This window comes from Trichomycterus rosablanca, chromosome 17 (genome assembly GCF_030014385.1).
Source record: "Trichomycterus rosablanca isolate fTriRos1 chromosome 17, fTriRos1.hap1, whole genome shotgun sequence".
NCBI classification, from domain to species: domain Eukaryota; kingdom Metazoa; phylum Chordata; class Actinopteri; order Siluriformes; family Trichomycteridae; genus Trichomycterus; species Trichomycterus rosablanca.
Genome location: NC_086004.1, coordinates 16,595,927 through 16,622,833, shown reverse-complemented (window position 1 = coordinate 16,622,833; position 26,907 = coordinate 16,595,927). Strand labels below are relative to the sequence as shown.

The 26,907-nt window shown below is 37.1% G+C and overlaps 1 protein-coding gene across 2 annotated transcripts; it reads left to right on the top strand.

Moving 5' to 3' along the window:
* The first annotated feature begins 1,084 nt into the window (after positions 1-1,084).
* gnao1b (guanine nucleotide binding protein (G protein), alpha activating activity polypeptide O, b) lies at positions 1,085-26,576 on the top strand. Of its 2 annotated transcripts, none has more exons than XM_063013477.1 (8): positions 1,085-1,238; positions 11,070-11,112; positions 15,194-15,335; positions 17,909-18,069; positions 22,740-22,868; positions 23,682-23,811; positions 24,620-24,773; positions 24,865-26,576. In XM_063013477.1, the coding sequence occupies exons 2-8, from the start codon at positions 11,108-11,110 to the stop codon at positions 25,050-25,052; spliced, it is 909 nt and encodes a 302-aa protein (XP_062869547.1). In that variant the 5' UTR covers positions 1,085-1,238; positions 11,070-11,107; the 3' UTR covers positions 25,053-26,576. The 2 variants fall into 2 exon arrangements, with proteins under 2 accessions (XP_062869547.1, XP_062869546.1); XM_063013476.1 differs by lacking the exon at positions 1,085-1,238 and adding an exon at positions 10,090-10,922.
* The last annotated feature ends 331 nt before the right edge of the window (positions 26,577-26,907 follow it).

Here is a 26,907-nt window from a genome sequence, read left to right as displayed (position 1 = left end):
CAGTGACAATGACATGGTGGTAGTGTGTTAGTGTGTGTTGTGCTGGTGTGAGTGGATCAGACACAGCAGCACTGCTGGAGTTTTTAAATACCGTGTCCACTCACTGTCCACTCTATTAGACACTCCTACCTTGTTGGTCCACCTTGTAGATGTAAAGTCAGAGATGATTGCTCATCTATTGCTGCTGTTTGAGTTGGTCATCTTCTAGACCTTCATCAGTGGTCACAGGATGCTGCCCATGGGGTGCTGTTGGCTGGATTTTTTTGGTTGTTGGACTATTCTCAGTCCAGCTGTGACAGTGAGGTGTTTAAAAACTCAATCAGCACTGCTGTGTCTGATTCATACCAGCACAACACACACTAACACACCACCACCATGTCACTGTCACTGCAGTGCTGAGAATGATCCACCACCTGAATAATACCTGCTCTATAGTGGTCCTGGGGGAGTCCTGACCACTGAAGAATTGCATAAAAGGGGGCTAACAAATCATGCAGAGAAACAGATGGACTACAGTCAGTAATTGTAGAACTACAAAGTGCTTCTATATGGTAAGTGGAGCTGATAAAATAGACAGTGAGTGTAGAAAGAAGGTGGTTTTAATGTTATGACTGATCGGTGTATATACAGTGGTACCTTATAGCTCGACATCATCCAAACTTGAAATCTTTGAAATTTGTACCCTTAAACTCAATGTTTCCCTTAAACTTTACATGTGTGCGACTGTTGCTTTGTTCAGCCTTTGGCTTGAGCGGTGCGGTAAAACGTCATCGAAGGGCGACTACGGGACGAATCTGCATTTGTGTGAAATAAAAGTCAGATTCACTCTGAAAGTGTCCACATGTATCCGTGTTTAGCTGGATTTTCCTTACTGTTTCACATTTAAACTTGAGTTATGTCTTAGGGTTCAGAGAAATTGTAAGAATCAACTTTTCTGAGAGTCTAAAATGCTCTTTGTTTAAAAAAAAAAAAAAAGCTTAATGTGACTTAATGTATTAAAAGAATGACACAGGAACACTAAACCTCTATTGTTACTGCTCATACGTTCTCTCCACTAATGAAATTCCTCGTTTGTTGTTTTATTACAATTTTTATTACCGCCACATTCCATAGAAAATAACAGCACAGCCAGCGCAAAAGCAATCATGTAAATGCGCACTTACCGACCTCGCTAAGGAATACGATATTCCAAGATCTAGCATTTTCACAATTAAGAAGGAAACAATGAAGAAGTCAAGGTAAGGTGCAGGTTTTATTGTATTTTTATTGATTTTTATCGATTGTTTTGCTATTGTATTTCAGTGTTTTGTAATATTATATTTGAGTTACTTCTATACACCGACTAGCATAACATTATGACCACTGACAGGTGAAGTGAATAACAGATTATCTCTTCATCACTCTGTGTGGGATATACAGTGGTGTTCAAAAAAAATAGCAGTCCAACACCATTAACCTGATAAATCACTGTTTTTAGTAGAAATGCTATTTCTACATAGCAACAAATTTAATCGAGTAATCGAAGCATTGATTGAAAGGGGGTTGTTCAAAAAAATAGCGGTGAGGAGTACAATTGGTGAAGTCATTCATTATGCAGAAGAACGGGTGTCAATTTTGGCCCTTATTTAAGGTTAGAGGGTGGCAAATGTTGCACAGGTTGGTCATAGCACATTTCCTTTTGAAATACTGAGTAAAATGGGTTCCAGACATTGTTCTGATGAACAGCGTACTTTGATTAAAAAGTTGATTGTAGAGGGAAAAAACATACAGAGAAGTGCAGCAAATTATCGGCTGCTCAGCTAAAATGATCTCAGATGCCTTGAAGTGTACAGTACAGATGATGATTAAGTGAAGCCAATTTACCAGCAAGAACTCCTTGCAAAGTTCTGTTGTTAAGAAAAAGACATGTCCTGAATGGGTTCAAGTCAAGTCAACTTTATTTATATAGTGCTTTTTACAATAGACATTGTCTCAAAGCAACTTTACAAAATCCAGGACCAACAGATATAAAAACCCCTGTTGAGCAAGCCGAGGGCGACTGTGGCAAGGAAAAACTCCCTGAAAATTACAGGAAGAAACCTCGAGAGGAACCAGACTCAGCAGGGCCCATCCTTCTTGGATGGTCTGGAGGATACTTTAAATAAATAGGATTTACACAAATCATACAAACACAGATTTAAATAAACTAAAAGTTATAACTAGCAATAAATAAATAAATATAATAATAATAGAGTTGTTATTCGGTCTAGTCTTCAATAAAGTCTGTAGTGAGTTCTTGTCATTCTTGGTGCAATTACTCCAGACCCGTCACATCCGGCAGGAGCAGCATCGTTGGTACTGCAGTCTCAACTTCAATCCTTAACCTCGGGCGGGTAAACAGGTTTCCATCAGAATGCCCTCAGGGTAAAACAATAGAGAATGTAGTTAATAATGTACAATTCTAGTTGAGTAAAACAGTTTTACAGAGAGTTTTAGACTCCGGCAGCCCTAATTATTACAGCATAACTAAAAGGGAGAGCGAGCAGGTAACAAGGTCATGAAGGCTTTCATAGGACATCAGCGCCCACCTCTCCTACCCAAACCTGAGTGATCGGACAGGAGAGGCAGAACGACAGCAACCCAACATCCCTGATCACCATAAGTTTCTATGACCAAGAACCCCCAAGCTCTGCGCCTTTGTCTATACTAATCAAAAGCCTGAGAAAATAAATATGTTTTCAGTCTAGACTTAAACACTGAGACTGTGTCCAAATCCCGAATAGAGGCAGGAAGATTATTCCAAAGTTGTGGAGCTTTGTAAGAAAATGCTTTTCCACCAGCTGTGGTCTTTTTAATTCTAGGAACTATAAGTAACCCTGCATCTTGTGAGCGAAGTGGACGCGCTGGGTTGTAGTGATTAATAAGTTCACTTAATGTGGAGCCAGACCATGTAGCGCTTTATAGGTTAGTAAAAGTATTTTATAATCAATGCGGAATTTAACTGGCAGCCAGTGTAGAGATGATAGAACAGGACTGATATGATCAAATTTTCTAGTTCTAGTTAGCACTCGAGCTGCTGCATTTTGAACTAACTGGAGTTTGTGTATGGATCTACCAGAGCATCCAGTTAGAAGAGCATTACAATAATCTAAATCTATTGTGACACCTAAGTTTTTTACATCTGAGCTGGGAGTAACGGAGAAAGTGTTTAGGTTTAGCACCAGGTTAGACAACATGTCTCTTGCAGCTTTAGAGCCAACAAGTAAAACCTCTGTTTTATCTGAATTAAGTGTAAATTTGCCAAGGAACACATTGCCTGGTCCAAAGAGAAATGGCTCAACATTTTGTGGACTGGTGAAAGCAAAATTGTTCTTTTTGGGTCTAGTGGCCGTAGACAGTATGTCAGACGACCCTTTAGCACTGAATTCAAGCCAAAGTTCACTGTGAAGGTAGTAAAGCACGGTGGTACAAAATTATGATATGGGGATGTTTTTCATACCATGGTGTTACACCTATTTATCACATATGAGGGATTATGGATCAATTTAAATATATCAGAATACTTGAGGAGATCATGTTGTCCTATGTCGAAGAAGAAATGTCCTTAAAATGGGTGTTTCAACATGACAATGACCCAAAACATCTTGGTTACAGACAAACAAGATTAAGGTAATAGAGTGGCCAGCCCAGTCCCCTGACCTCAATCCCATAGAGAACTTGTGGGACATCTGAAGCGCGTTTTTTGAGGCAAAACCCAAAATTGCAGAAGAACTGTGGAATGTTGTCTAATCATCCTGGACTGGAATACCTGTTCAGAGGTGCCAGAAGTTGGTCGACTCCATGCAACACAGATCTCGGAAACAATTGTTATGCCACTAAATATTAGTTCAGTAATTTAAAGTAAAGTGAAACCTCAAACATTTTTTTCAGTTTATAGAAATTTTTTTTGAGTTTTTAAAGAAAAATGCTGGCACTGCTATTTTTTTGAACAGCCTAATATTAATTTTTCTTAATTTTCTGTAAAGGATTAACACAAACTGGCTAAATTTTGTTAATGTTTTGATTTAGAATTGAAAGTGTAGTATTTTCAGTGCATTTGCATTTATGGAAATAAAAGTTATTATAATGAATTTGTGCTTTATTCGCTTTTTTAAAATCACTGCTATTTTTTTTGAACACCACTGTATAAGGCAGCAAGTGAACATTTTATCTCAAAGTTGATGTGTTAGAAGCAGAAAAAATGGGCAAGCGTAAGGATTTTGGAGTTTGACAAGGGCCAAATTGTGATGGCTAGATGACTGGGCATCTCCAAAACTGCAGCTCCAGTGGGGTGTTCCCGATCTGCAGTGGTCAGTAGATACTGACCACTGCAGATCGGGAACACCCCACTGGAGCTGCAGTTTTGGAGTGTTTTGGAGCTTGATAGATATCAGTGGTAAACCGGTGACAGGGTCACGGGCGGCCAAGGCTCATTGATGCACATGGGGAGCGAAGGCTGGCCCATGTGGTCCAATCCAACAGACAAGGCACCAAAACACATGGCACCAGGATGCACTATGGAAAGACAAGCCAGCTGAGGCAGTGTTATGCTTTGGGCAATGTTCTGCTGGGAAACCTTGGGTCCTGCCATCCATGTGGATGTTACTTTGACACATACCACCTACCTAAGCATTGTTGCAGACCATGTACACCCTTTCATGGAAACAGTATTCCCTGATGGCTGTGGCCTTATTCGGCAGGATAATGTACCCTGCCACAAAGCAAAAATGGTTCAGGAATGGTTTGAGGAGCACAACAACGAGTTTGAGGTGTTGACTTGGCCTCCAAATTCCCCAGATCTCAATCCAATCGAGCATCTGTGGGATGTGCTGGAAGAACAACTCGCAACTTACAGGAGTTAAAGGATCTGCTGCTAACATCTTGGTGCCAGATACCACAGCACACCTTCAGAGGTCTAGTGGAGTCCATAGTTTTGGCAGCAAAAGGGGGACCAACACGATATCGGTGTATATGCTCTGGTTGTTTATGCTCATCTTTTGCCAAAAGCACTAACACAACCCCATACCATAACAGTTCCTGCCTTGTGGACTTGTTGCTGATAACAGTCTGGATGGTCCTTTTAGTCTTTGGTCCAGAGCACACAGCGTCCACTTCTTCTAAAATACTTCTGACCACAATACACATTTTCAATGTATGATGGTCCATCCCAGATGCCTTTAAGCCCAGAGCACTAGACACCGCTTCTGCACATGGATAACAAAAGGCTTCTTTTTTGCACGTAAAGTTTTAATTGAAATTTGTGAATGTAACTGTATTGTAGTGCTTGACAAAGGTTTGCCAAAGTTATCCCTTACCCATGTGGTTATATCAGCTATTGATGAATGACGGTTCTTGATGCAGTGCCACCTGACTGATCGGAGATCATTTGTGTTTAGTTTATCCCTATATACACTGAAATTCCTTGAGATTCCATTTAATCATTTTATTATATTGTGCAATGTAAAGGAAGAAATATGCAAATCCCTTACAATCTCTCTTTGAGGAACATTATCTTTAAACATTTTAATACAAACAGAATATCTGCCCATCTTTGCTCCTTAAAAGACTTTTGTTAATACTGCTTTTGTACCACATTACTTATGCCTTCATCTACTAATTTATTAACACCTACTAATTTAATATTTTCATCTACTTGTTTACTTAGACCTAAGGGGAACTTGTAAACCCATTCCCAGCTTTCCTATTAATTAATTCATTAATTCCTATTAATGGGAGGTCACTGATTGTTGCAGTTTTGCAAGTAGAGTTTTTTTCTTTATTCTTTCTTGATATAAGACCAAAGTTGCTCAACAGACTGTGGTTGTCATTGCCTGATTCTCCTCTTCTTGATACTCTACATTTTAATAGGAGACAGATCTGGACTTCAGGCAGGCCAGTCAAGCATGCACACTGTGCCTACAAAGCATGTAGTACATGCACAGTGGGGACTGGCATTAACTTGCTAAAATAACCATGAATTTCCTTGAAAGATGTCTCCATGTCAGTAGTACCTTCAGACATATGCAGGTCACTCATGCTGTGGGTACCAATGCACACCATACCAAGACAGATAAAAAGAGAAAAGCCAAAGATCAGCTATTAGTTAACAGCTAAGATCTCTAGTTAGATAACATGTAGTTCACATCTGCTCTATCAAGTTTCCACTCATTTCCTGATACAGGAAAACATTTATTTTTTGTGGAAACCATAATAACTGACAGTTAGAGATTATGTTTGAATTGCTTTTTCAGTTTTATGTTTTATGTTTACATTTTTAGATCTAAAGCATCTAAATTTACTTATATATTTATTATTCTAGTAATATAAAAATATGATTTATGAATTTGATTCACAGTAGCTAAGTAAAACTGATAACAACATCACATTTATGTTCACACAGTTCTAATATATCAAACATGCTGTTAGACCTGAAAACAAATAGTTGTAATGGAAGACTTTATATTGAGGGCACTAAGATTAATAAAAACATATGAGGCTTTTCTGCATTAAGGCTTTGCTCAGGCCTGCCATTAAAGTATTAAATGGTTAAGAGATCACATTCATTTTATTTATGGGGATTTAGCTATTGCTGCGCTGTTTCATGAGTAAAGTCTATCCTGTTTAAGAGCTTCAACTACAACTTTAAATTGCACATATCTTGTATTTTTGCTTATTTGTGATATTGTGCACCTATGAAATACTTGTAGGTCTATACAGTTATGTAATGACTTTTTGATGTTTGTGCCTCTGTGAAGCATTTTTCAGTAATAAGGATAAAAGCACATTAAGCAGGCAGTGCATCCAAATATGACTCTTATCTCAGTAAAGTAATCCATCAAAACAACCTGTATGTGTGAGTGTGTGTGTTTGGGATGGGGGGGGGGGGGGGGGTATTCTGTGGATTATCATTTTTCTCTCTTAACTTCTGAGAACAGTGTTTTATGTCTACACATCTGCTTGCCTGTTTTTTATATTTAGAACCTTAAAATCATGTTTCCACAGACATGTTTTATTGACCCTACTTTCACTTTTAGGTACTTTTAGGTGTTTTCACTAACCAATTTGACTGTGTAAAGATGCACATTTACAGGTTTATGCCTGCAGCACACTCAAAAAAAGCATACAACTGCTTTCCATTTGGCATGTGCAACTCCAAATCAGAAAAGATTGGGACAGTGGTTACTGACTGCAGTGCAGAAAGTATAAACCCAAGATATTTCTGTTTTGTCTGGTCAACTTTATTTAATCTGTTAATATACCTCCATTCATGCATTTCAGGCCTGCAATTTATTTCAAAAAAATTGGAACAAGGGCAATTTAAGGCTAGCAATGAGGTATAAAAAAAACAATAATGATGTCATTTTAAACAGGTGATGTCAAAAGGTGATTGTAATCATGATTTGAAACAAAAACAGTATTCACTAAAGGCTTTGAGGGGCAAAAATTGGCAGATGATCTCCAGTTTGTCAAAAGAAATATTGGAAGGGATTCACATATTTATTCCTTTACAATGCATAATATCATTAAAACATAAGTCTAAGCTGAACACCTGTAATCTTTGATCCCTCAGACTGCACTGCATCAAGAACATTAATCAATAGCTGATATACTCACATGGGCAGTTCCTTTGGCAAACCATTTATCAAACATTGCAATAATGGGTTAAATTCATAAATGCCACTTAAAACTTTACTGTGCAAAAAAAAGCCTTATGCTATCATGTCCAGAAGCTGTGTCAAGTTTTCTAGGCTCAAAGGCATTTGGGATGGACCATCACACAGTGGAAAACATGTATTGTTGTTGGACAAATCAGTATTTCAGATCTTTTTAGGTGGAAATGGATGCTGTATGCTCCAGATCAAAAACGAAAAGGACCATCCAGACTGTTATAAGCAACAAGTCCAAAAGCCAGGGTCAGTGCCCACGGTAATAGTAATTTACACATCTGTGATGGCAGCATTATAGCAAAATAACACCTAAAACACTTCATTTTACTTCATTTGTATCCTCTGTGCCAAAGTGTTGTGAGAAAAAGTGGCAACAGTAGAAAGTAGTAAATGCTTTTTCTGTCGCACCTTTTTTGTGTGTTGCAGGCCTGAAATGGATGAATGAATGTATAATAAAAATTAAAGCTAACCAAACAAAACATGAAATATCTTGGGTTCATACTGTCTGCAATGAAATAAAAGTCAAATGTAAGAAACTCTGCATTTTTGCATTTTCCACAATGTTGTGGTTGTACTTTTGTGTTTTTAAACATGTTAAAACATTTAATAAGATGAATTGTATACTGGGTGTAAGTGAGTGTTTGTAAATCCATGGTCAGGTTACTGACCATGATATATTTCAAATATCTGACGTGAAAAGTAACTTAAGCTCTTGTCTGTTTTATGCATTGTCCAGTAATGTTAGCACATTATATAGTAAGAGGGCGTACACATGTTTCTAAAGTGGATGGTAAATGTACAGTGTATCACAAAAGTGAGTACACCCCTCACATTTCTGCAAATATTTCATTATATCTTTTCATGGGACAACACTATAGACATGAAACTTGGATATAACTTAGAGTAGTCAGTGTACAGCTTGTATAGCAGTGTAGATTTACTGTCTTCTGAAAATAACTCAACACAGAGCCATTAATGTCTAAATAGCTGGCAACATAAGTGAGTACACCCCACAGTCAACATGTCCAAATTGTGCCCAAATGTGTCGTTGTCCCTCCCTGGTGTCATGTGTCAAGGTCCCAGGTGTGAATGGGGAGCAGGGCTGTTAAATTTTGTGTTTTGGGTACAATTCTCTCATACTGGCCACTGGATATTCAACATGGCACCTCATGGCAAAGAACCCTCTGAGGATGTGAGAAATAGAATTGTTGCTCTCCACAAAGATGGCCTGGGCTATAAGAAGATTGCTAACACCCTGAAACTGAGCAACAGCATGGTGGCCAAGGTCATACAGCGGTTTTCCAGGACAGGTTCCACTCGGAACAGGCTTCGCCAGGGTCGACCAAAGAAGTTAAGTCCACGTGTTCGGCGTCATATCCAGAGGTTGGCTTTAAAAAATAGACACATGAGTGCTGCCAGCATTGCTGCAGAGGTTGAAGACGTGGGAGGTCAGCCTGTCAGTGCTCAGACCATACGCCGCACACTGCATCAACTCGGTCTGCATGGTCGTCATCCCAGAAGGAAGCTGACGCACAAGAAAGCCCGCAAACAGTTTGCTGAAAACAAGCAGTCCAAGAACATGGATTACTGGAATGCCCTGTGGTCTGACGAGACCAAGATTAACTTGTTTGGCTCAGATGGTGTCCAGCATGTGTGGTGGCGCCCTGGTGAGAAGTACCAAGACAACTGTATCTTGCCTACAGTCAAGCATGGTGGTGGTAGCATCATGGTCTTGGGCTGCATGAGTGTTGCTGGCACTGGGGAGCTGCAGTTCATTGAGGGAAACATGAATTTCAACATGTACTGTGACATTCTGAAACAGAGCATGATCCCCTCCCTTCGAAAACTGGGCCTCATGGCAGTTTTCCAACACGATAACGACCCCAAACACAACCTCCAAGATGACAACTGCCTTGCTGAGGAAGCTGAAGGTAAAGGTGATGGACTAAACCCAATTGAGCACCTGTGGCGCATCCTCAAGTGGAAGGTGGAGGAGTTCAAGGTGTCTAACATCCACCAGCTCCGTGATGTCATCATGGAGGAGTGGAAGAGGATTCCAGTAGCAACCTGTGCAGCTCTGGTGAACTCCATGCCCAGGAGGGTTAAGGCAGTGCTGGATAATAATGGTGGTCACACAAAATATTGACACTTTGGGCACAATTTGGACATGTTCACTGTGGGGTGTACTCACTTATGTTGCCAGCCATTTAGACATTAATGGCTGTGTGTTGAGTTATTTTCAGAAGACAGTAAATCTACACTGCTATACAAGTTGTACACTGACTACTCTAAGTTATATCCAAGTTTCATGTCTATAGTGTTGTCCCATGAAAAGATATAATGAAATATTTGCAGAAATGTGAGGGGTGTACTCACTTTTGTGATACACTGTATATATATAATGCCAAAAAGGTCAAATAACAAACTACAAAAAAAGTATGATTTTAAAGGTCGCAGCGGTTTAATAAAACCACGTCCCCAGTCAGAACAATTTCTGGAACTAGTAGTGTTGAGTAACCAAGAAACTCATTTCCATAAACATCAGTTACTTCAGTTAAAACTTTACTTAAAGAACAAACACAAACAAAAACTAAGCGTTACTAAATTATTATTGGTCAGGGCAACAGTAGAATTTGTAGCGCCCAGCCCCCACAGAACCCACCCAGAACCTGCAGTGGGGCTTTTCATTCGTTCATTCTTCTTTTTATTGGATACAATCCATATTCACATATCAAATATTTGATTTATATTGTTTCAGGGATGTAAACAATCATATATATTTATTTAAAACAGTTTGTATAGTAAGGTTTCAGTCTATTATATACCTACAAACTACACAGACGTGCATGGAGTTAACACCAGGAGTGACGTCAGCACAGGGCGGGCGAGGGCTTGGCTCTCGCGCAGCAGGAGCGCGCAGCAGGATGAGAGAGAAACGCGCGAGGCTTGCCGTTATCGCTGTTGCAGGATAAACATCTGTAAAACAGGGCGTTTACGATCGGACCAAAATCTGCTTTAAAATAATATCGGATGCTCTAGCACATTTCTACCGAGGAACACATAATTGGGGCTACGGACGAAATTTCGGCTGTACAGCTTGCTTAAGCCCGGTTTCAGCAATGGGATGCACGTTAAGTGCAGAGGAGCGCGACGCTCTTGATCGGAGCAAAGCCATTGAGAAGAACCTGAAAGAAGATGGAATCAACGAGGCCAAAACTGTTAAACTGCTTTTGCTCGGTAAGATTGTTCGTGAAAATGACAATGGTGGATTGCTGTGCAGATTATGTTTTATTGACTGAACCAGTGCCAAATTTTCCTGTACTGGACTGTTTGATGATTAGGTGTGAATGTGGTTATTCGTGCTAACAGTCTTTGTGTTTGCAGGTGGAGGGGAGTCGGGAAAAAGCACTATTGTCAAACAGATGAAGTAAGTCATTTTTAGAAGTTAATGCTGGTGTTATTCGTTTGTTTTCAGCTCCACCGTGTTTTTTCGGTAGATTTGTGGTTCTCTATCAGAGCTTGCACGTCATTTGCGCTGTCCAGTTTGCAGGTTCTGAAACAGTTCTGTCTTTAGCAACTGCTTTGTGTTTCTTACGTTGTGAATGCGTTGGAAAATTAATTAATGGGCTGCACAGTGACGCAGCAGTGTTGGTGCATCACTGGTCCAGAGATTCAGGATTTAATCCCTGCCTTTGATTCGTGTGTGTCGAGTGGGTTTCCTTCAGGTACTTTAGAATCCTCTTATCTTCCAGAGGCTGGTCTAAATTGCACCAGGTGTGAATACACGATTGAGTGTGTATGGGTGGTGCCCTGCAATAGGTGCTCCCATCGTGAGATCCATATCAGGATAAAGTGGTTAACAGACAATTAATGAATTAATTAAATTTCTCTTCAACTTACATTTCTATTCAACTTAACTATGAGTGTAGTAGTGTGTATATAATTAAAGGGTAGCCTTTTATAAACATGTCAATGATTAACATTTTTTTTTTGCTTTAAGACTTTGTAAAGCTTATGTTAAAGTAAGACATGACACCAATTATATATTAAATACTTGCTGTAATTAAACAGGAACAGTGTCCTCGAAATATGAATGAAAGCAGAACAAAGCATGACAGTGCATTTTTATGTTTTATACGTACCTTTTAGAAGTGGGATGCCTTATCACAATAGTTTACTGAAAAAGTTAGAAGATACATTAAGAAAAAAAATAGTAAGGCTAGTTACGGAAATGGGTAACTTCGCTCACTTTTAGGTGCATGTTAAATTTGCACAAATTTACTTCTTTTCTGTGTTAATCAAAACAACAAAGTGGTATAAAAGTAAAGTTTGGTAGATCAGACTTACAGGCCACTAGATATTTAGAGCAGAAATAAAAATACTAAAAACTAGAACACTTAAAATGTATGCCATATGTTGATTGTTTTTACATTCAATTACATTTGGCATGTAACGTGTTAAAACAAGTGGGTTATACAGTTAATATATATTAATACTAATAAACCTGTTATTATATGTTATGTTATTGTTATTAATACATTGAACATTTGTTAAACATTCATTAGCAATTGCTTAGTAAAATAACAGCAAAATGTTTTAAAACCCTCTGTGCCATGTGACTGAAAACACATTCATTCATTGTCTTTTTAACCACCTCTTTAGTCAGGGTCGTGGTGGGTCTGATTCACTGGGTGTAAAGTAGGAAACACCCTGGACAGGTCACCAGTTCATCATATGGGACACACACACACCTTCAAACTTATGACAGTTTAACTCAATTTGTCATAACTGCATGTCTTTGGACTTGTGGGAGGAAAATGGAACACTTATATTTAAAAGGATTTGATATCAGGTACATGATTTGTTTTGATTGATACAGTGTAGACAAGACTCTTGTGCAAAGTTGACTACAGTCATAGTGATGGTTACAAATGAAAAAATATTTTCACCCATCTGAGAACTGTTCTATAAAAAGCAAAAACTAGGCTTTGTATGTCTTAGGCTTTGCACTATTATTATTTTTTTTACAAAAGTAAAATATATACCATATGTTACTATGTAATAAATTAACAATCCCATCTTGATTTTCTTCTTAGTGTGTATAAACATCATATTTGTTATGTATTTGGTTTCTGAAAAAAAAAACAGACCACAATTTATGGACAACATAACACAAGGTTCATTAATGGGTCATGAATTTTGTATGTATGTGCGTGTTGTATGTATGTACAGTATGTGTATGTTGCAATAGCGCATATATGAAAGGATTAGAGCATTTTTTACTCTACAAGGGGTTGTGTGTATGAGTTTACATAAGAGGCTGCCCCTGTGTTAATGGTTAGATTTTAGTGCACATTAAAGGGATTATGGGTGATTTTACCAGTGTTGCCATAAACAGGAAGTGGGGCTGGTAGGAATGATTACAAGGGCCTGGAGCAAATAGTGCTAATAAAAATTAAAATATTCTGAAGGAGAATGGTCACGATGTATTACCTTTTCAAAATTTGGCATTCCTGGAATACATGACCTAAGTGTAAAACAATACAAACACACATCACACACAAACAATAATCTTGATAGTTGCATTCTCACAATTTTACAAAAGACAGTAGTAGACTGAACAGGACAGTGGTAGGTCAGTGGTTAAGGTAATTTTAATCAGAAAGTTGCTGATTCAAGCCCCGCTACTGCCAAATTAAATCTCTTCAGTTTATTTTAATGGACTTAAATGTGTTTTAGTACATACATTTTATGAAATAATTCCTCCTAGTAAATTGGATGACACATTTCTATTAAATCTCCACAGATTTTGCAAACTGGGCCTCAACAACATATTGCACTGACAATGCATATCTTACACATTCTGCACAGTCACATTCCATAGGATGCAATAGTTAAATTAAGGGCACAAGCACAGTTTATTCACATGAATTTATATATAATTTAAGCTTTTCTCTTTAAAAAGCTTTCAAAAACTATTTTCTTTTTTTCCAGGGCTTTTTTAATAGTGGTACATTTTAATAACAGTTTTGTATTGTGAGTGTATGTTTTGTTAAAAAAAGTTAATAATTTCATGTTGTTCATGATGTTCTTTGTAATTGTAATTTTTTTGTCATTGTAATTAATATTAAGTTGTCTTTTTAAATGTTTTTACTTAAATTTTTATCTTATTATCATGAATGTACATTCCAAATGTTTAATTATCTGTTTATGCAAAGTGAGTTATAGTTTCCCTTGTTACACTAAATACCAATAATTAATTTGGTTAAATGTTTATCTCATAAAAAAAAACACACAAATATATTGCAAATACATAATACATTGTAATTTTATTTCAAAATCAAATCTAAATATTTGGTTTTAGTAACCTGTAAAAATGCTGAATGTTCTTTTAAACATAAAATATAAACATGAAAATACACTTCAGGGTGCTCAGTGGCGCAATAGTAAATTACACTAGCCCATACTACTGGGATTGGGGGTTAAAACCCACAGCGGTGCTTTCAGTCGGTCAGGCATCTACATACAGACATGATTGGCTTTGTGTGTTGGGGAGGGATGGCCAAGACCTTGCAAAGGATTGCTGTCCTGTCTGGGGTATGTTACTGCATTGCATCCAGTGATTCCAGGGAAACCGGACCCACCGCGACTCTGATGAGGACAGAGCAGTGGTACAACATGACATTTAAATGAAAAATGAAAATGAAATACACTACTTATATTCGTTAGTGTAACAACATTTACATTGTCCCATTTTTCCATGCGTAATCACATTTGTCATGCTGCACTGATCAAAGGAAAAAACAGTCACCATGTGTATTCTGGTTGCATTGTTTTCTACATTAACTTTTGAACTTGCAGAGACATGTTAATTATTGATGTGTTTATTTTGTAATTTTAATGGCTACAAAATATACAGAACAGTTTTATTGAAAGATTTAACAAATAAACTAAATTTTGATATATAAATATAAATATGAATAAGCAAAATATATACATTTCTAAAAAATAAAGGGAAGAAAAGAATAATACTGAAGGGTATATAAAGACACTGCAAATGCATTCCATTTTTTATTATGTAGATTTAGTATGTAGTTTTTATGACATGAGAGTAGGCCCATCATGGTTTTTGCATGTCATGTCACTACGTCGTCATTGCTTTGCGATGTCTCATGTCGCTTGTAGACAATCCCCTGATAATGCAATGGTTTTTGCATTATGGCCTAATTGCATATACTATGTGATATGTGTTAGTTCAAGATATGTAATTGGTGTAATTTATAAGTGTTTGATCTGTGCCCGTTGTATTTTTAAATTGTTATAATTACCAGTACAACATAGTGACATAACCTTTACTTACCATGTACCTTTACTTTAATGGATTTTGTGTTACCTGCATGCAACTATATAGCAGAACTAAATTTATAAATTGTGTGTGCGCGCACACGTGTGTGACAGAGAGAGAATGAATTTATAATACTTTTAATTATAGTGTGTCTGTGTATTAGGATTATCCATGAAGATGGTTTCAGTGGAGATGATTTGAAGCAGTTTAAACCTGTTGTCTATAGCAACACTGTTCAGAGTCTGTTTTCCATTTTACGAGCTCTGGAGACCCTTGGCATTGAGTATGAAGACAAGGACAGGGCTGTGAGTAAACACCCACACACATTTATACATACATGCGCACACACACAAACACACAAGAACTGGTTCCCCATAAAAACCTCCTTCTTCATATGTGATGTGATATATGTAAAGCGTAACATATATTTTAATCAGCAGCTTTCCACATAGATACCTTGTTTAACTTAAAAAATTTAACTTTCCCGATGGTCTATAGTGACCGTGTATTAATAAAGTACATTCAGGCTTATGAATGCTCTTTTAACCAAATGTGCACACGTTTCCACATACAGTGGGGGAAATAAGTATTTGATCCCCTGCTGATTTTGTAAGTTTACCCCCTTACAAAGACTTGAACAGTCTATAATTTTTATGGAAGGTTTATTTTAACAGAGAGAGACAGAATATCATCAAAAAATCCAGAAAAAAAACATTAAATAAAAGTTATAAATTAATTTGTATTTAATTAAGGGAAATAAGTATTTGATCCCCTACCAACCAGCAAGAATTCTGACCCCCACAGACCGGTTATGTGCCCATGAGGCACACAAATTAGTCCTGTCCCTGTATAAAAGACTCCTGTCACAGAATCAGTTTCTTCCGTTCAAATCTCTCGACCACCATGGGCAAGACCAAAGAGCTATTAAAGGACGTCAGGGACAAGATTGTAGACCTGCACAAGGCTGGAATGGGCTACAAGACCATCAGCAAGAAGCTTGGTAAAAAAAGAGACCACTGTTGGTGCGATAATTCGAAAATGGAGGAAATACAAGATCACAGTCAATCACCCTCACTCTGGAGCTCCATGCAAGATCTCACCTGGTGGGGTAAGAATGATTCTGAGAAAGGTGAGGTCAGTCCAGAATTACACGGGAGGAGCTTGTCAATGATCTCAAGGGAGCTGGGAGCACAGTCACCAAGAAAACCATTAGTAACACACTTCGCCGTAATGGATTGAGACCCTGCAGTGCCCGCAAAGTCCCTTTGCTCAAGAAGGCTCATGTACAGGCCCGTCTGAAGTTTGCCAATGAACACTTGAATGATTCAGAGAAAGCTTGGGAGAATGTGATATGGTCAGATGAGACCAAAATTGAGCTCAACTCGCCATGTTTGGAGACAAAGAAATGCCCGGTGGGGATGGTGTTCTTGGGGTCATATCCAGCATTTCTCTGCTCCCAGCTCCCTTGAGATCATTGACAAGCTCCTCCCGTGTAATTCTGGACTGACCTCACCTTTCTCAGAATCATTCTTACCCCACCAGGTGAGATCTTGCATGGAGCTCCAGAGTGAGGGTGATTGACTGTGATCTTGTATTTCTTCAATTTTCGAATTATCGCACCAACAGTGGTCTCTTTCTCACCAAGCTTCTTGCTGATGGTCTTGTAGCCCATTCCAGCCTTGTGCAGGTCTACAATCTTGTCCCTGATGTCCTTTGATAGCTCTTTGGTCTTGCTCATGGTGGTCGAGAGATTTGAACGGAAGAAACTGATTCTGTGACAGGAGTCTTTTATACAGGGACAGGACTAATTTGTGTGCCTCATGGGCACATAACCGGTCTGTGGGGGTCAGAATTTTTGCTGGTTGGTAGAGGATCAAATACTTATTTCCCTTAATTAAATACAAATTAATTTATAACTTTTATTTAATGTTTTTTTTTTTTTTTCTGGATTTTTTGTTGATATTCTGTCTCTCTCAGTTAAAATAAACCTTCCATAAAAATTATAGACTGTTCAAGTCTTTGTAAGGGGGTAAACTTACAAAATCAGCAGGGGATCAAATACTTATTTCCCCCACTGTACATACTTCAAAGTCTTGTGAAAAACCTTCTTAAAATTGTGTCTGTTGTTATAGCTGAAAAGATCACATAGAGGTCACTTAATTTTAATATCATTGGTTTTTGAAATAAGATGTCCATCAAGCTCATGGTCAGGTGTCCAAATAATTTTGGCCATGAAGTGTAGCTAAATATGGTGTTATAGAACAAGAGTGGGAATTGATCTTTGGACGATATAGGGGAAATTCTGTAAGAATTGTAAAGCTTGTGTTTTTGTAAGGTACACCATATTAAGCTTTTCTTATTTACATTAAGTGTTTTGGATGCCCCACAAAATAAGCACATTTAATTTTTAATGCTGTGTGCCACTGAGTGCCCCCTGTTTAAAGGCTAATTAAGAACAACTTTAAACCATGAAAACTCTATTTTTTCCCTTTTCCTTTCCATTAATATGACAACCATCCGTATAACCATCTCCATCATGAACGTAATATTCTTCTACAATATAAATCTGACGTTTCTCTTCATGGGTGTAACAACCCTCCCTAACCTAAGGGTGGCAGTCAACCTCATCACAAGTAGTAAAACTTTCACCTATTTTAATTGTTACAACCCAACCCATGAGTGTAACCTCAGCTTTTTCATGTGTGCGACTGCTATGCCCCCTCTTGGGTGACACATTGATTTCTATGTTTATATTTACGATGAAGATAACGTTTATTACCTCCTCACTTTAAGACAGGAATACAAAAGAAACCCTATACTACTAACTCTACCCATATTTTAAGTGAAAAATTATGCCTGTTATGTGATTTGTCTGCAGGCAGATGGAAAGTTGGTCATTGATGTGGTAAACCGTATGGAGGACACAGAGTCCTTCTCAGCAGAACTGCTGGCTGCTATTAAGCGCCTGTGGAAAGATGGTGGAGTTCAGGCTTGCTTCAATCGTTCACGAGAATACCAGCTCAATGATTCTGCGCAATAGTAAGACAAATCTGCACACAGTTGCATTCACAAAAGCAACACAGAATGATAAAGCAAGAAGGTTCTGAAACTAACCAAGTCAACCACCAAACCGAGCAGCAAAAAAAAAAGAAAAAAAAGATTGTTATGATTAGTGTTTAACATTTTGTTTGACTTATCCAAAGTAAACATCACAGTAATCCAGCAAGAAGTGTGGTTGCTAAACAGCAACAGGGAGACCTAGTTCTGAAATCTAGTCACTTTGCGTAGTTTAGTACGTAGTTCTCCATGCTTGCATAGGTTTTCATAGTGTAATTCGTTTTCCTCCTTTATTTATAAACTTGCAAAAGGTAGATTGCCTGCCCATTGCCTCTTGGTGTAAGTGATTAAGTGAAAGTGTGTGGTGGACCCTTCTGATCAGGATGAAGCTTTACTAAAGATAAATGAATAGTAGCAGTAAGTGAAAATGAATAAATAAACAATAACTTAAATACCTTGAATTCAAATGCAAATATACTGTATTTCTAAAAATTACAGTGGCTTTGGGGTGAACTATTAAGGTATTATAGAGAGACTCTGGAGAGAGTAGTTAGTCTTATTGTCTATTAATTTAATAGTGGCGCAGTGTAAACTAGAAAGTATGGATCATGGGTGTGCCAACTTGCTTTATAGATTTTTTTTGTGTTATGTTGACCCAAATCGCAGCTGTCATATAACTTGCTAGATTGGCTGATGGACTGCTATTTATTAGTTTAAATGCCTCCCCAATGTGAAAAGTTTGTGGAAAAATACTGTAATAGAACACATAGATGCAGAAAATTTACTTGTTAAAACGTTGACTTTGGATGTGTTGGCTAGTTTAGCACCTGAGTTTAGCGGTTCTTAACCTTTTTTTTCCACTTAGAACCCCTTGTGTTCAAAAATATTTTCTGGGACCCCCTTAACACGGGTTATATTATTTTTACGCTATCAGCAAGGATATCAAAATGTGTTGTGATCTGCCTAAACCCTGCCTGAATGCATTATTTACTGTTTTTTATTGTAAATGTTATGTGTATTATTGTATATTATTATAATTATTATAGGTTTATGATGTGTTTTATGCAGGATAAAGGAGCACTAATAATAATAGTAGTGATAATTATTATCATTATTATCATTATTATTAATAATAAATCTGTGACAGCTCACCTTTCAACACAATGCGCAAAAGAATTTAGCCATAACAACACTGGAGTGGCTTTCACGAAAGTCTCCTAATTTACCGAAATTTCTCAGCCAAACCCCAGACTTAAACCCTATGAATATCTGTGGAGAGACCTGAAAATGTCAGTTTATGAACTTTTCACACAACCTGATAGGGCTTGAGATGATCTTCCATGAGGAATGGGATAAAATGCCCAAATCCAGGAGTGCAAAGCTTATAGAGGCATATCTAAAACACTTGCAGCTGTATTGCTTGCAAAAGAGCTTCTACAAAGAACTGAATAAATAAACTGACAACCTACAGGGGTTGGACAATGAAACTGAAACACCTGGTTTTAGACCACAATAATTTATTAGTATGGTGTAGGGCCTCCTTTTGCGGCCAATACAGCATCAATTCGTCTTGGAAATGACATATACAAGTCCTGCACAGTGGTCAGAGGGATTTTAAGCCATTCTTCTTGCAGGATAGTGGCCAGGTCACTACGTGATGCTGGTGGAGGAAAACGTTTCCTGACTCGCTTCTCCAAAACACCCCAAAGTGGCTCAATAATATTTAGATCTGGTGACTGTGCAGGCCATGGGAGATGTTCAACTTCACTTTCATGTTCATCAAACCAATCTTTCACCAGTCTTGCTGTGTGTATTGGTGCATTGTCATCCTGATACACGGCACCACCTTCAGGATACAATGTTTGAACCATTGGATGCACATGGTCCTCCAGAATGGTTCGGTAGTCCTTGGCAGTGACGCGCCCATCTAGCACAAGTATTGGGCCAAGGAATATGGCATGATATGGCAGCCCAAACCATCACTGATCCACCCCCATGCTTCACTCTGGGCATTTAACAGTCTGGGTGGTACGCTTCTTTGGGGCTTCTCCACACCGTAACTCTCCCGGATGTGGGTAAAACAGTAAAGGTGGACTCATCAGAGAACAATACATGTTTCACATTGTCCACAGCCCAAGATTTGCGCTCCAATATGAGGTATGGAGCCATTATGCAGTCCTTAAGCATTTGCTGTACCAGCTAGGCATGTTGGCATGTCAAGAGCTAAAAAATTTGTTTTGATTTTTTTAAAAAGTTTTTTTATTACTGTTCATGAATATCTTTTTTGAGGTAAAAACTATTTAAACTGAGTAATTCAGAGGTGGGCAATTAAATTTTCCTAGCTGCCACATGAGAAACTGGGACTGTTGTGAAGGGCCGGACCATTAGGCTGAACTTAATTCTGCTCAGTATTAATTGTATCTCTTTATAAGTTGTAAATTGTACAGTTTTGATAAGCTGTTACTGTTAAGAGTAGATGTTACAGTTAGACATTGTAAATGAGAAGCAGATAGAGTAAAACATCATTATTATATCACTATTTAATTAACACGAAAAGAGGTGTGGACAAAATGTGCAGGCTTTTAAATTAACTATACACCTATTGCTATTTTGTTTGGAGTCTAATGACCTCATTTAGTGTTTTCAAGTCCTTCTTGTTGGATATTCTTTCTGGATATCAGACAGCTGGTTTTAATTGCCCAAGTCCTGGATGTGTAAAATGTAATAAAAAGTCCTTGTTGCTTTTGCAGTTTAGCTAGCAAAGCTTCAGATGTGATTGCTCTCATTATTTAAGTTCTTGTAGTTCTCTGTGTTCAGTACCATAATGTTGATTTAAATTGTAATTCTTAAATGGGGGTGGGAGTGGCACAGTGGCTAAGTGAGTAGCACTGTCGCCTCACAGCAAGAAGGTCCTGGGTTCGATCACCAGGTGGGGTGGTCCAGGTCCTTTCTGTGTGGAGTTTGCATGTTCTTCCCGTGTCTGCGTGGGTTTCCTCCGGGTGCTCCGGTTTCCTCGCACAGTCCAAAGACATTCAAGTGAGGTGAATTGGAGATACAAAACTGTCTATGACTGTGTTCGATATAACCTTGTGAACTGATGAATCTTGTGTAACGAGTAACTACCGTGTCTGTCTTGAATGTATCCAAAGTATGTAAAACATGACGTCAAAATCCAAGTAAACAAACATAAATGGGGGTGGCACGTGGCTCAGTGGGTAGCACTGTCGCCTCACAGCAAGAATGTCCTGGGTTCAAATTCCCAGATGGAGCGGTTTGAGTCCTTTCTGTGTGGAGTTTGCATGTTTTCCCTGTCTCTGCGTGAGTTTCCTCCAGGAGCTCTGGTTTCCTCCCACAGTCCAAAGACATGCAAGCAAGGTGAATTGGAAATACCAAATTGTCCATGACTGTGTTTGACATTAGGGACTTGATTATGAATCTTGTGTAACATGTTAGTACCTGTCCTGTCATAAATGTATCCAAAGTGTGTAAAACATGACGTTAAAATCCTAATAAATTAATGAATAATTCTTGAATGGATTTACATCTGACTTCTGTAAATAAAAACTAAGAAGTCCATGTCTTGCTAAAACTCTATTGGCTCTTTCTATTTCACTCAAAGTTGTGTTTGCCAAAAAAGTATGGTAAAGTTGGATACACTTGCACACACAAATTGAAACGTAAATGTAAAAAAGCAGTCCCTTCAAAATGCCATTGTATTGCATGTAGGATATACACTTATTTACAACTGGTTTCTAATTACCACTGATCTCATACAGGCCGGTTGGGGACAGCCAAATGTGGCCCAGGGGCTGTAGAATGCCCAGGTGTGTATTTGTTGGCCAGTGTGCTAAATTTAAATACACTATAACTGAAGGTTTTTTTTTTCTTTAATTCACAAATGCGATAAGCATTATATATATATACTGTATTTGTCAGCCTATTTATGAATTGGAAATTTTAGTTTTTATTTTAGAATCTTCGAAAAAATTAAAAAACCTGTTTTCAGTTTGTCAGTATGAGTGATTAGGGATAGATTAATGGGTAAAAATGCAGTTATATCCAACAAAATCGAGTCAAGAACAAAAAGTGTGCAGAAATTTAATTTCCTTCGGGATCAATAAAGTATCTATCTATCTATCTATCTATCTATCTATCTATCTATCTATCTATCTATCTATGTGAATACAAGATGGTACTTACTGGTTTTCCTCACATGATAAAGTTTTTTTTTAATGTATTAATAATAATACTGATAATTCAGTGACACAGTTTACGCTTTTATTTTGGACACAGCAAACTTGTATGTTATATATTTTTGATTAATTTAACTTGTACATAAAAATAGAGAACAAAAATTATGTATTAATAAATATTATAAAGATATGTTAATATAATATATATATATATATAGATAAGTTTAAAGAAACTAAAGAGAATAAAAAGAATTCAGTTACTACATTAACATGTATACATATAGATTATATATACAGTGTAGAAAGTAAATATATTCCAGAAAAGTATAAAAATGAACAAAAATGGTTGAATATTCTTGACTTTTTAGGTCCTTGTTATTAATATACTGTTACAGATTTTATTTTGTGAAACTCTGTGGTCATGCCTTTATATCTTATATATGCTCTTTATTTGTTTAGTTACCTGGACAGTTTGGATCGCATTGGATCACCAGACTATTTGCCCACTGAGCAGGATATTTTAAGGTCGCGTGTTAAAACCACCGGTATTGTGGAGACACATTTCACTTTTAAGAACCTCAACTTCAGGTACAGTGTATCTGCTTTTTCATAAAGTTTGACTTTGCCAAGTATTAACTTACCAGACTCTATTCCAAACAAAACTAGTATTAATGTACTTTATGTACTATGTAGGTTAGTGTCACATTTAATGTTTATTAAAGGGTATAGAAGTCACATCCAACAGGTGTTTCTATTTCAGGGGTGTTCTAGGTAATTACAGATTTGTAATTAATACTGTATGTTAACACTAAAACTTACAAAAGATTTAGAATTTAAACACAAAAAGCCAGAGGCTAAATAAGGCTAAATTAAATTTTTTAATATTCCCTAACATATGGTTGGATACAAACTCAGTCCAGGATGTTAGCTGTGATATGTTAAAAACTCCAAATTAAATGTATATACATTAGCTGATTTTCATGTAGATGCAAACCACTGAGCAGCCTCAAGAAAATGTAAATCTACTTAAAAACATGTTAAGTGTTAAAGGATTCAGTAATGTAATTGCCATCCGTAGCCCAAACTTTGACTCTTTTTTTCAATGACACTATCCAATATCTGACTTCTGTAAGCTTGTTTAAAAACTAGAGCAGTAAACTTTCAAAGCCTAATTGGTTCTATTGCATTTTAACAACTGGCAGTAAATGTGTACTGGGGATTTACCTTACTTGCCACTATGACGTGAGATAAATCCTTTAGGGCAAAATGTAGACTAGCCAAGCAAATCTAAACTAAAATTCTTTGATTTTACTTGTAAAGCAACGTGTAAAGGTAAAGCTGATGCATGTAAAAATATAGATTATTTGACATTGTAACATGTTTTTGCTGTATCCACTTTAGATTGTTTGATGTCGGGGGGCAGAGATCAGAGAGGAAAAAATGGATTCATTGCTTTGAGGGTGTGACAGCCATTATCTTTTGTGTAGCAATGAGTGGCTATGATCAAATGTTACATGAAGATGAGACGACGGTAAAGAACTACACTTACATCAATGAAATGCATAACTCAGTATTATTTTTATTATTTTTTTTTTTTGTCATTAATACAAAATATTTTAGTTCATTTGATTTAAATTTATTTCTAAACTGCAGTAACCACATGTATTTGATTTTGAAGTTTTCATAAAGGTTGTTTTAGTTAGACTTCCTCATGCATAATATATATTAATTTCCTAATAATAATCATTTGTACATAAAAACATATATTTTAGCCTATACTTGGACATTAGTGAAAATAAACCCAAGTGTAGGATGCTTGACCAAGGTAGATTTTGTTAAGAGGAACTGGCACAGCAATCATCTGTGTCTCCATGCCCCATCTGCTGGACGAACTTGGGAAGGCAAAGGGCATGATTACGTGATTTCACAGCAGGTGGGCTTGTTACAGAACTCTCTCCCAAATTAACGGCTCCCAAAACTCTAATTCACTAAAGATGTTTTTAAATAATTCTCCTAAAGCCAAAAGCCCCACCATCCATAGCTTCCCTAGCAACACACCATCCTGGACAGGTGGGAGAAAGAGGGACAAATGCCCATTTAGAGATGGCATCTGTTTACTGCATGCTGCAGAAAAAATGGGGGCAAACAAAAAGTGGTAGTGGGCTAGTATAATTTATAGCTGCACCACCCGAACACCTAAAATGTATTAAAGATATTAAATAATGTATTTAATAGTATAAGTAGAATTATTAGCTGGGTGTACATTTGCACATTATTATTATTTTTAAATGCCCTTAATTTTTAATATGCTTTAATTTTATGCTGTCTTTTTACTGCAGAATCGCATGCATGAGTCCCTAATGCTCTTCGACTCCATCTGTAATAATAAATTCTTTGTTGACACATCCATCATCCTGTTTCTTAACAAGAAAGATCTTTTTGGCAAAAAGATCAAGAAATCTCCACTGACTATATGCTTCCCAGAATACACAAGTATGCATCTTAACATGTAGAATGTACAGACTACTATTGACACAACTTCCATCATATAACTGCTTTTGTAATCTTGTAATTTCTTTTACAGGTTCAAATACATTCGAAGATGCATCAGCATATATACAGGTTCAATTTGAAAGCAAAAATCGCTCACCTAATAAAGAGATCTACTGTCACCTGACTTGTGCTACTGACACAGGAAACATCCAGGTAGTCTTTGATGCTGTTACTGATATAATCATTGCAAACAACCTGCGAGGCTGTGGCCTGTACTGAAAGCTTGCACTAAATGGTTTTGTTAGTTTAAAATAGTCTCATCATTAGTCCCTCATTATGAAAACAAGTGACTGAACTGAAACCCCAGCATTTTAACTAGGGTCCTATGCTTAAAATGTTCACATGTTGACTTCTTGTAGTTTGTTTGTTTTTCTTTATATTCTTGGCTAAATTGAAATGGGCACAGGTTATGTTTGCATGTGCAATGTAAATAGCATTCACTTAAAGGCAGGACATGCATTATTATAGTGACCTGTCAAGAGCTAAAACAATGTTCATTGTATATGCAGACCATAAAAAACTTGAAATGTGAACTTTAACAAAATCTCAGGATCTTAGTTGGATAGTTTTATCATGTAAACAGTTTTTATTTTATAATATCTTATGATATGGGAGGTGGATGCTAATGTTTATTGTTCGACTTTGACATCTTGCTAAGCTGAATGCCATTTAAGAACCTGAATGTTGTTTAGAGGCAGCTTCCAAGCCATGAAGAGCCATGAGCTTTCTAAGCCATGTTACCTGAGCCTGCATATGGGTCATGCTGTAAAATGTGATTCCTTTAAGCTAGTTAAATTTCCTAATCAGTGTGATTCAACAGAATTCTTCCAAGAGCACAATTACTTAATTTGTATAATAATTTAAGTCACTATCAACTGTTTGTTTATTTATATAAATGTTAATGCTTGTATGTACAGATTTTTTAATTCTTTAACTGTATACATTTCAATAACATTAGGTAATAAATACAGAGGAAAAATATCCAGCACACCAACAACTGTAAAGAAAAGTCAATCAGTTAACAAAAAAGCACACCATTTCATTGAAGTAAATTATTAAATGGATGAGATATTGTTTGTAAATTTTTTATGTGTGTGTATCAGTATGGACAATGTATGCATTCATTCTGTACTTAGCCATGACTAGTTACTTAACCACGTTTATTTTATTCTACCCTGTCTTTTTTAATATGTGCGTGTGTGTATTTTAAATGTTAACCGTTTTCTCATTCATTGTACTGCTGGTTTGAGCTGACCAGCTAGTATATTTACTTAAATGTTTACAATAAAATTACAATTTAGCAACTTTTATATTTACCATCTCCACCGTCTGGCTCTCTTTGAAAGTGTAACAAAAATATTTGTTACAGTATATTTAATGCAGTTACCAGGTGTCAGCTCTTAATATTACCAAAGCCAGTTTATTTCAGTGCCTTTACTATCTTTACGGGCAGGAAGCTGGCTTGGGTAGCACTGTTGCCTTACAGCAAGAAGTTTATGGGTTTAGTTTCCAGGAGAAGTGGTCTGGGTCTTGTGGAGTTTGCATGTTCTCTCCATGTCTGTGCAGTCCAAAGACATGTACGTCTGGTGAATTGGAGATACAAAATTGCCTGTTACGGTGTTTGACATTGAACTTGAACTGATGCATCGTGTGTAACATGTAACTACCTGTTCTGTCATGAATGTAACCAAAGTGTAAAACATAATGTTAAAATCCTAATAAACAAACAAAATAATTACTATCTTTACTTGCACAATGCGTACTGCACTTTTAATAGCTTAAAAAGTGGAGCAGTTGTTTTAGAATAATTTAACTTTTGAATTATTTTTACTAAATGATTCATCCTGGTCAGAGTTGAGGTGATTCCATCACCACCAGGGCACCAGGCAGGAATACATCTTAGACGGGGTCTCAGGCTATCTCAACATAACATACACTCACATATTTACTTAATCAGTCGTGACTAAATGGCAGTTTAAATTAGCTCTTCTATTTTTTACAGACACGGGGAGACTGTGAAAAACTCATCACATGCTCAAATGCACAGAAACACATCTAAATAACCTTAATCAAA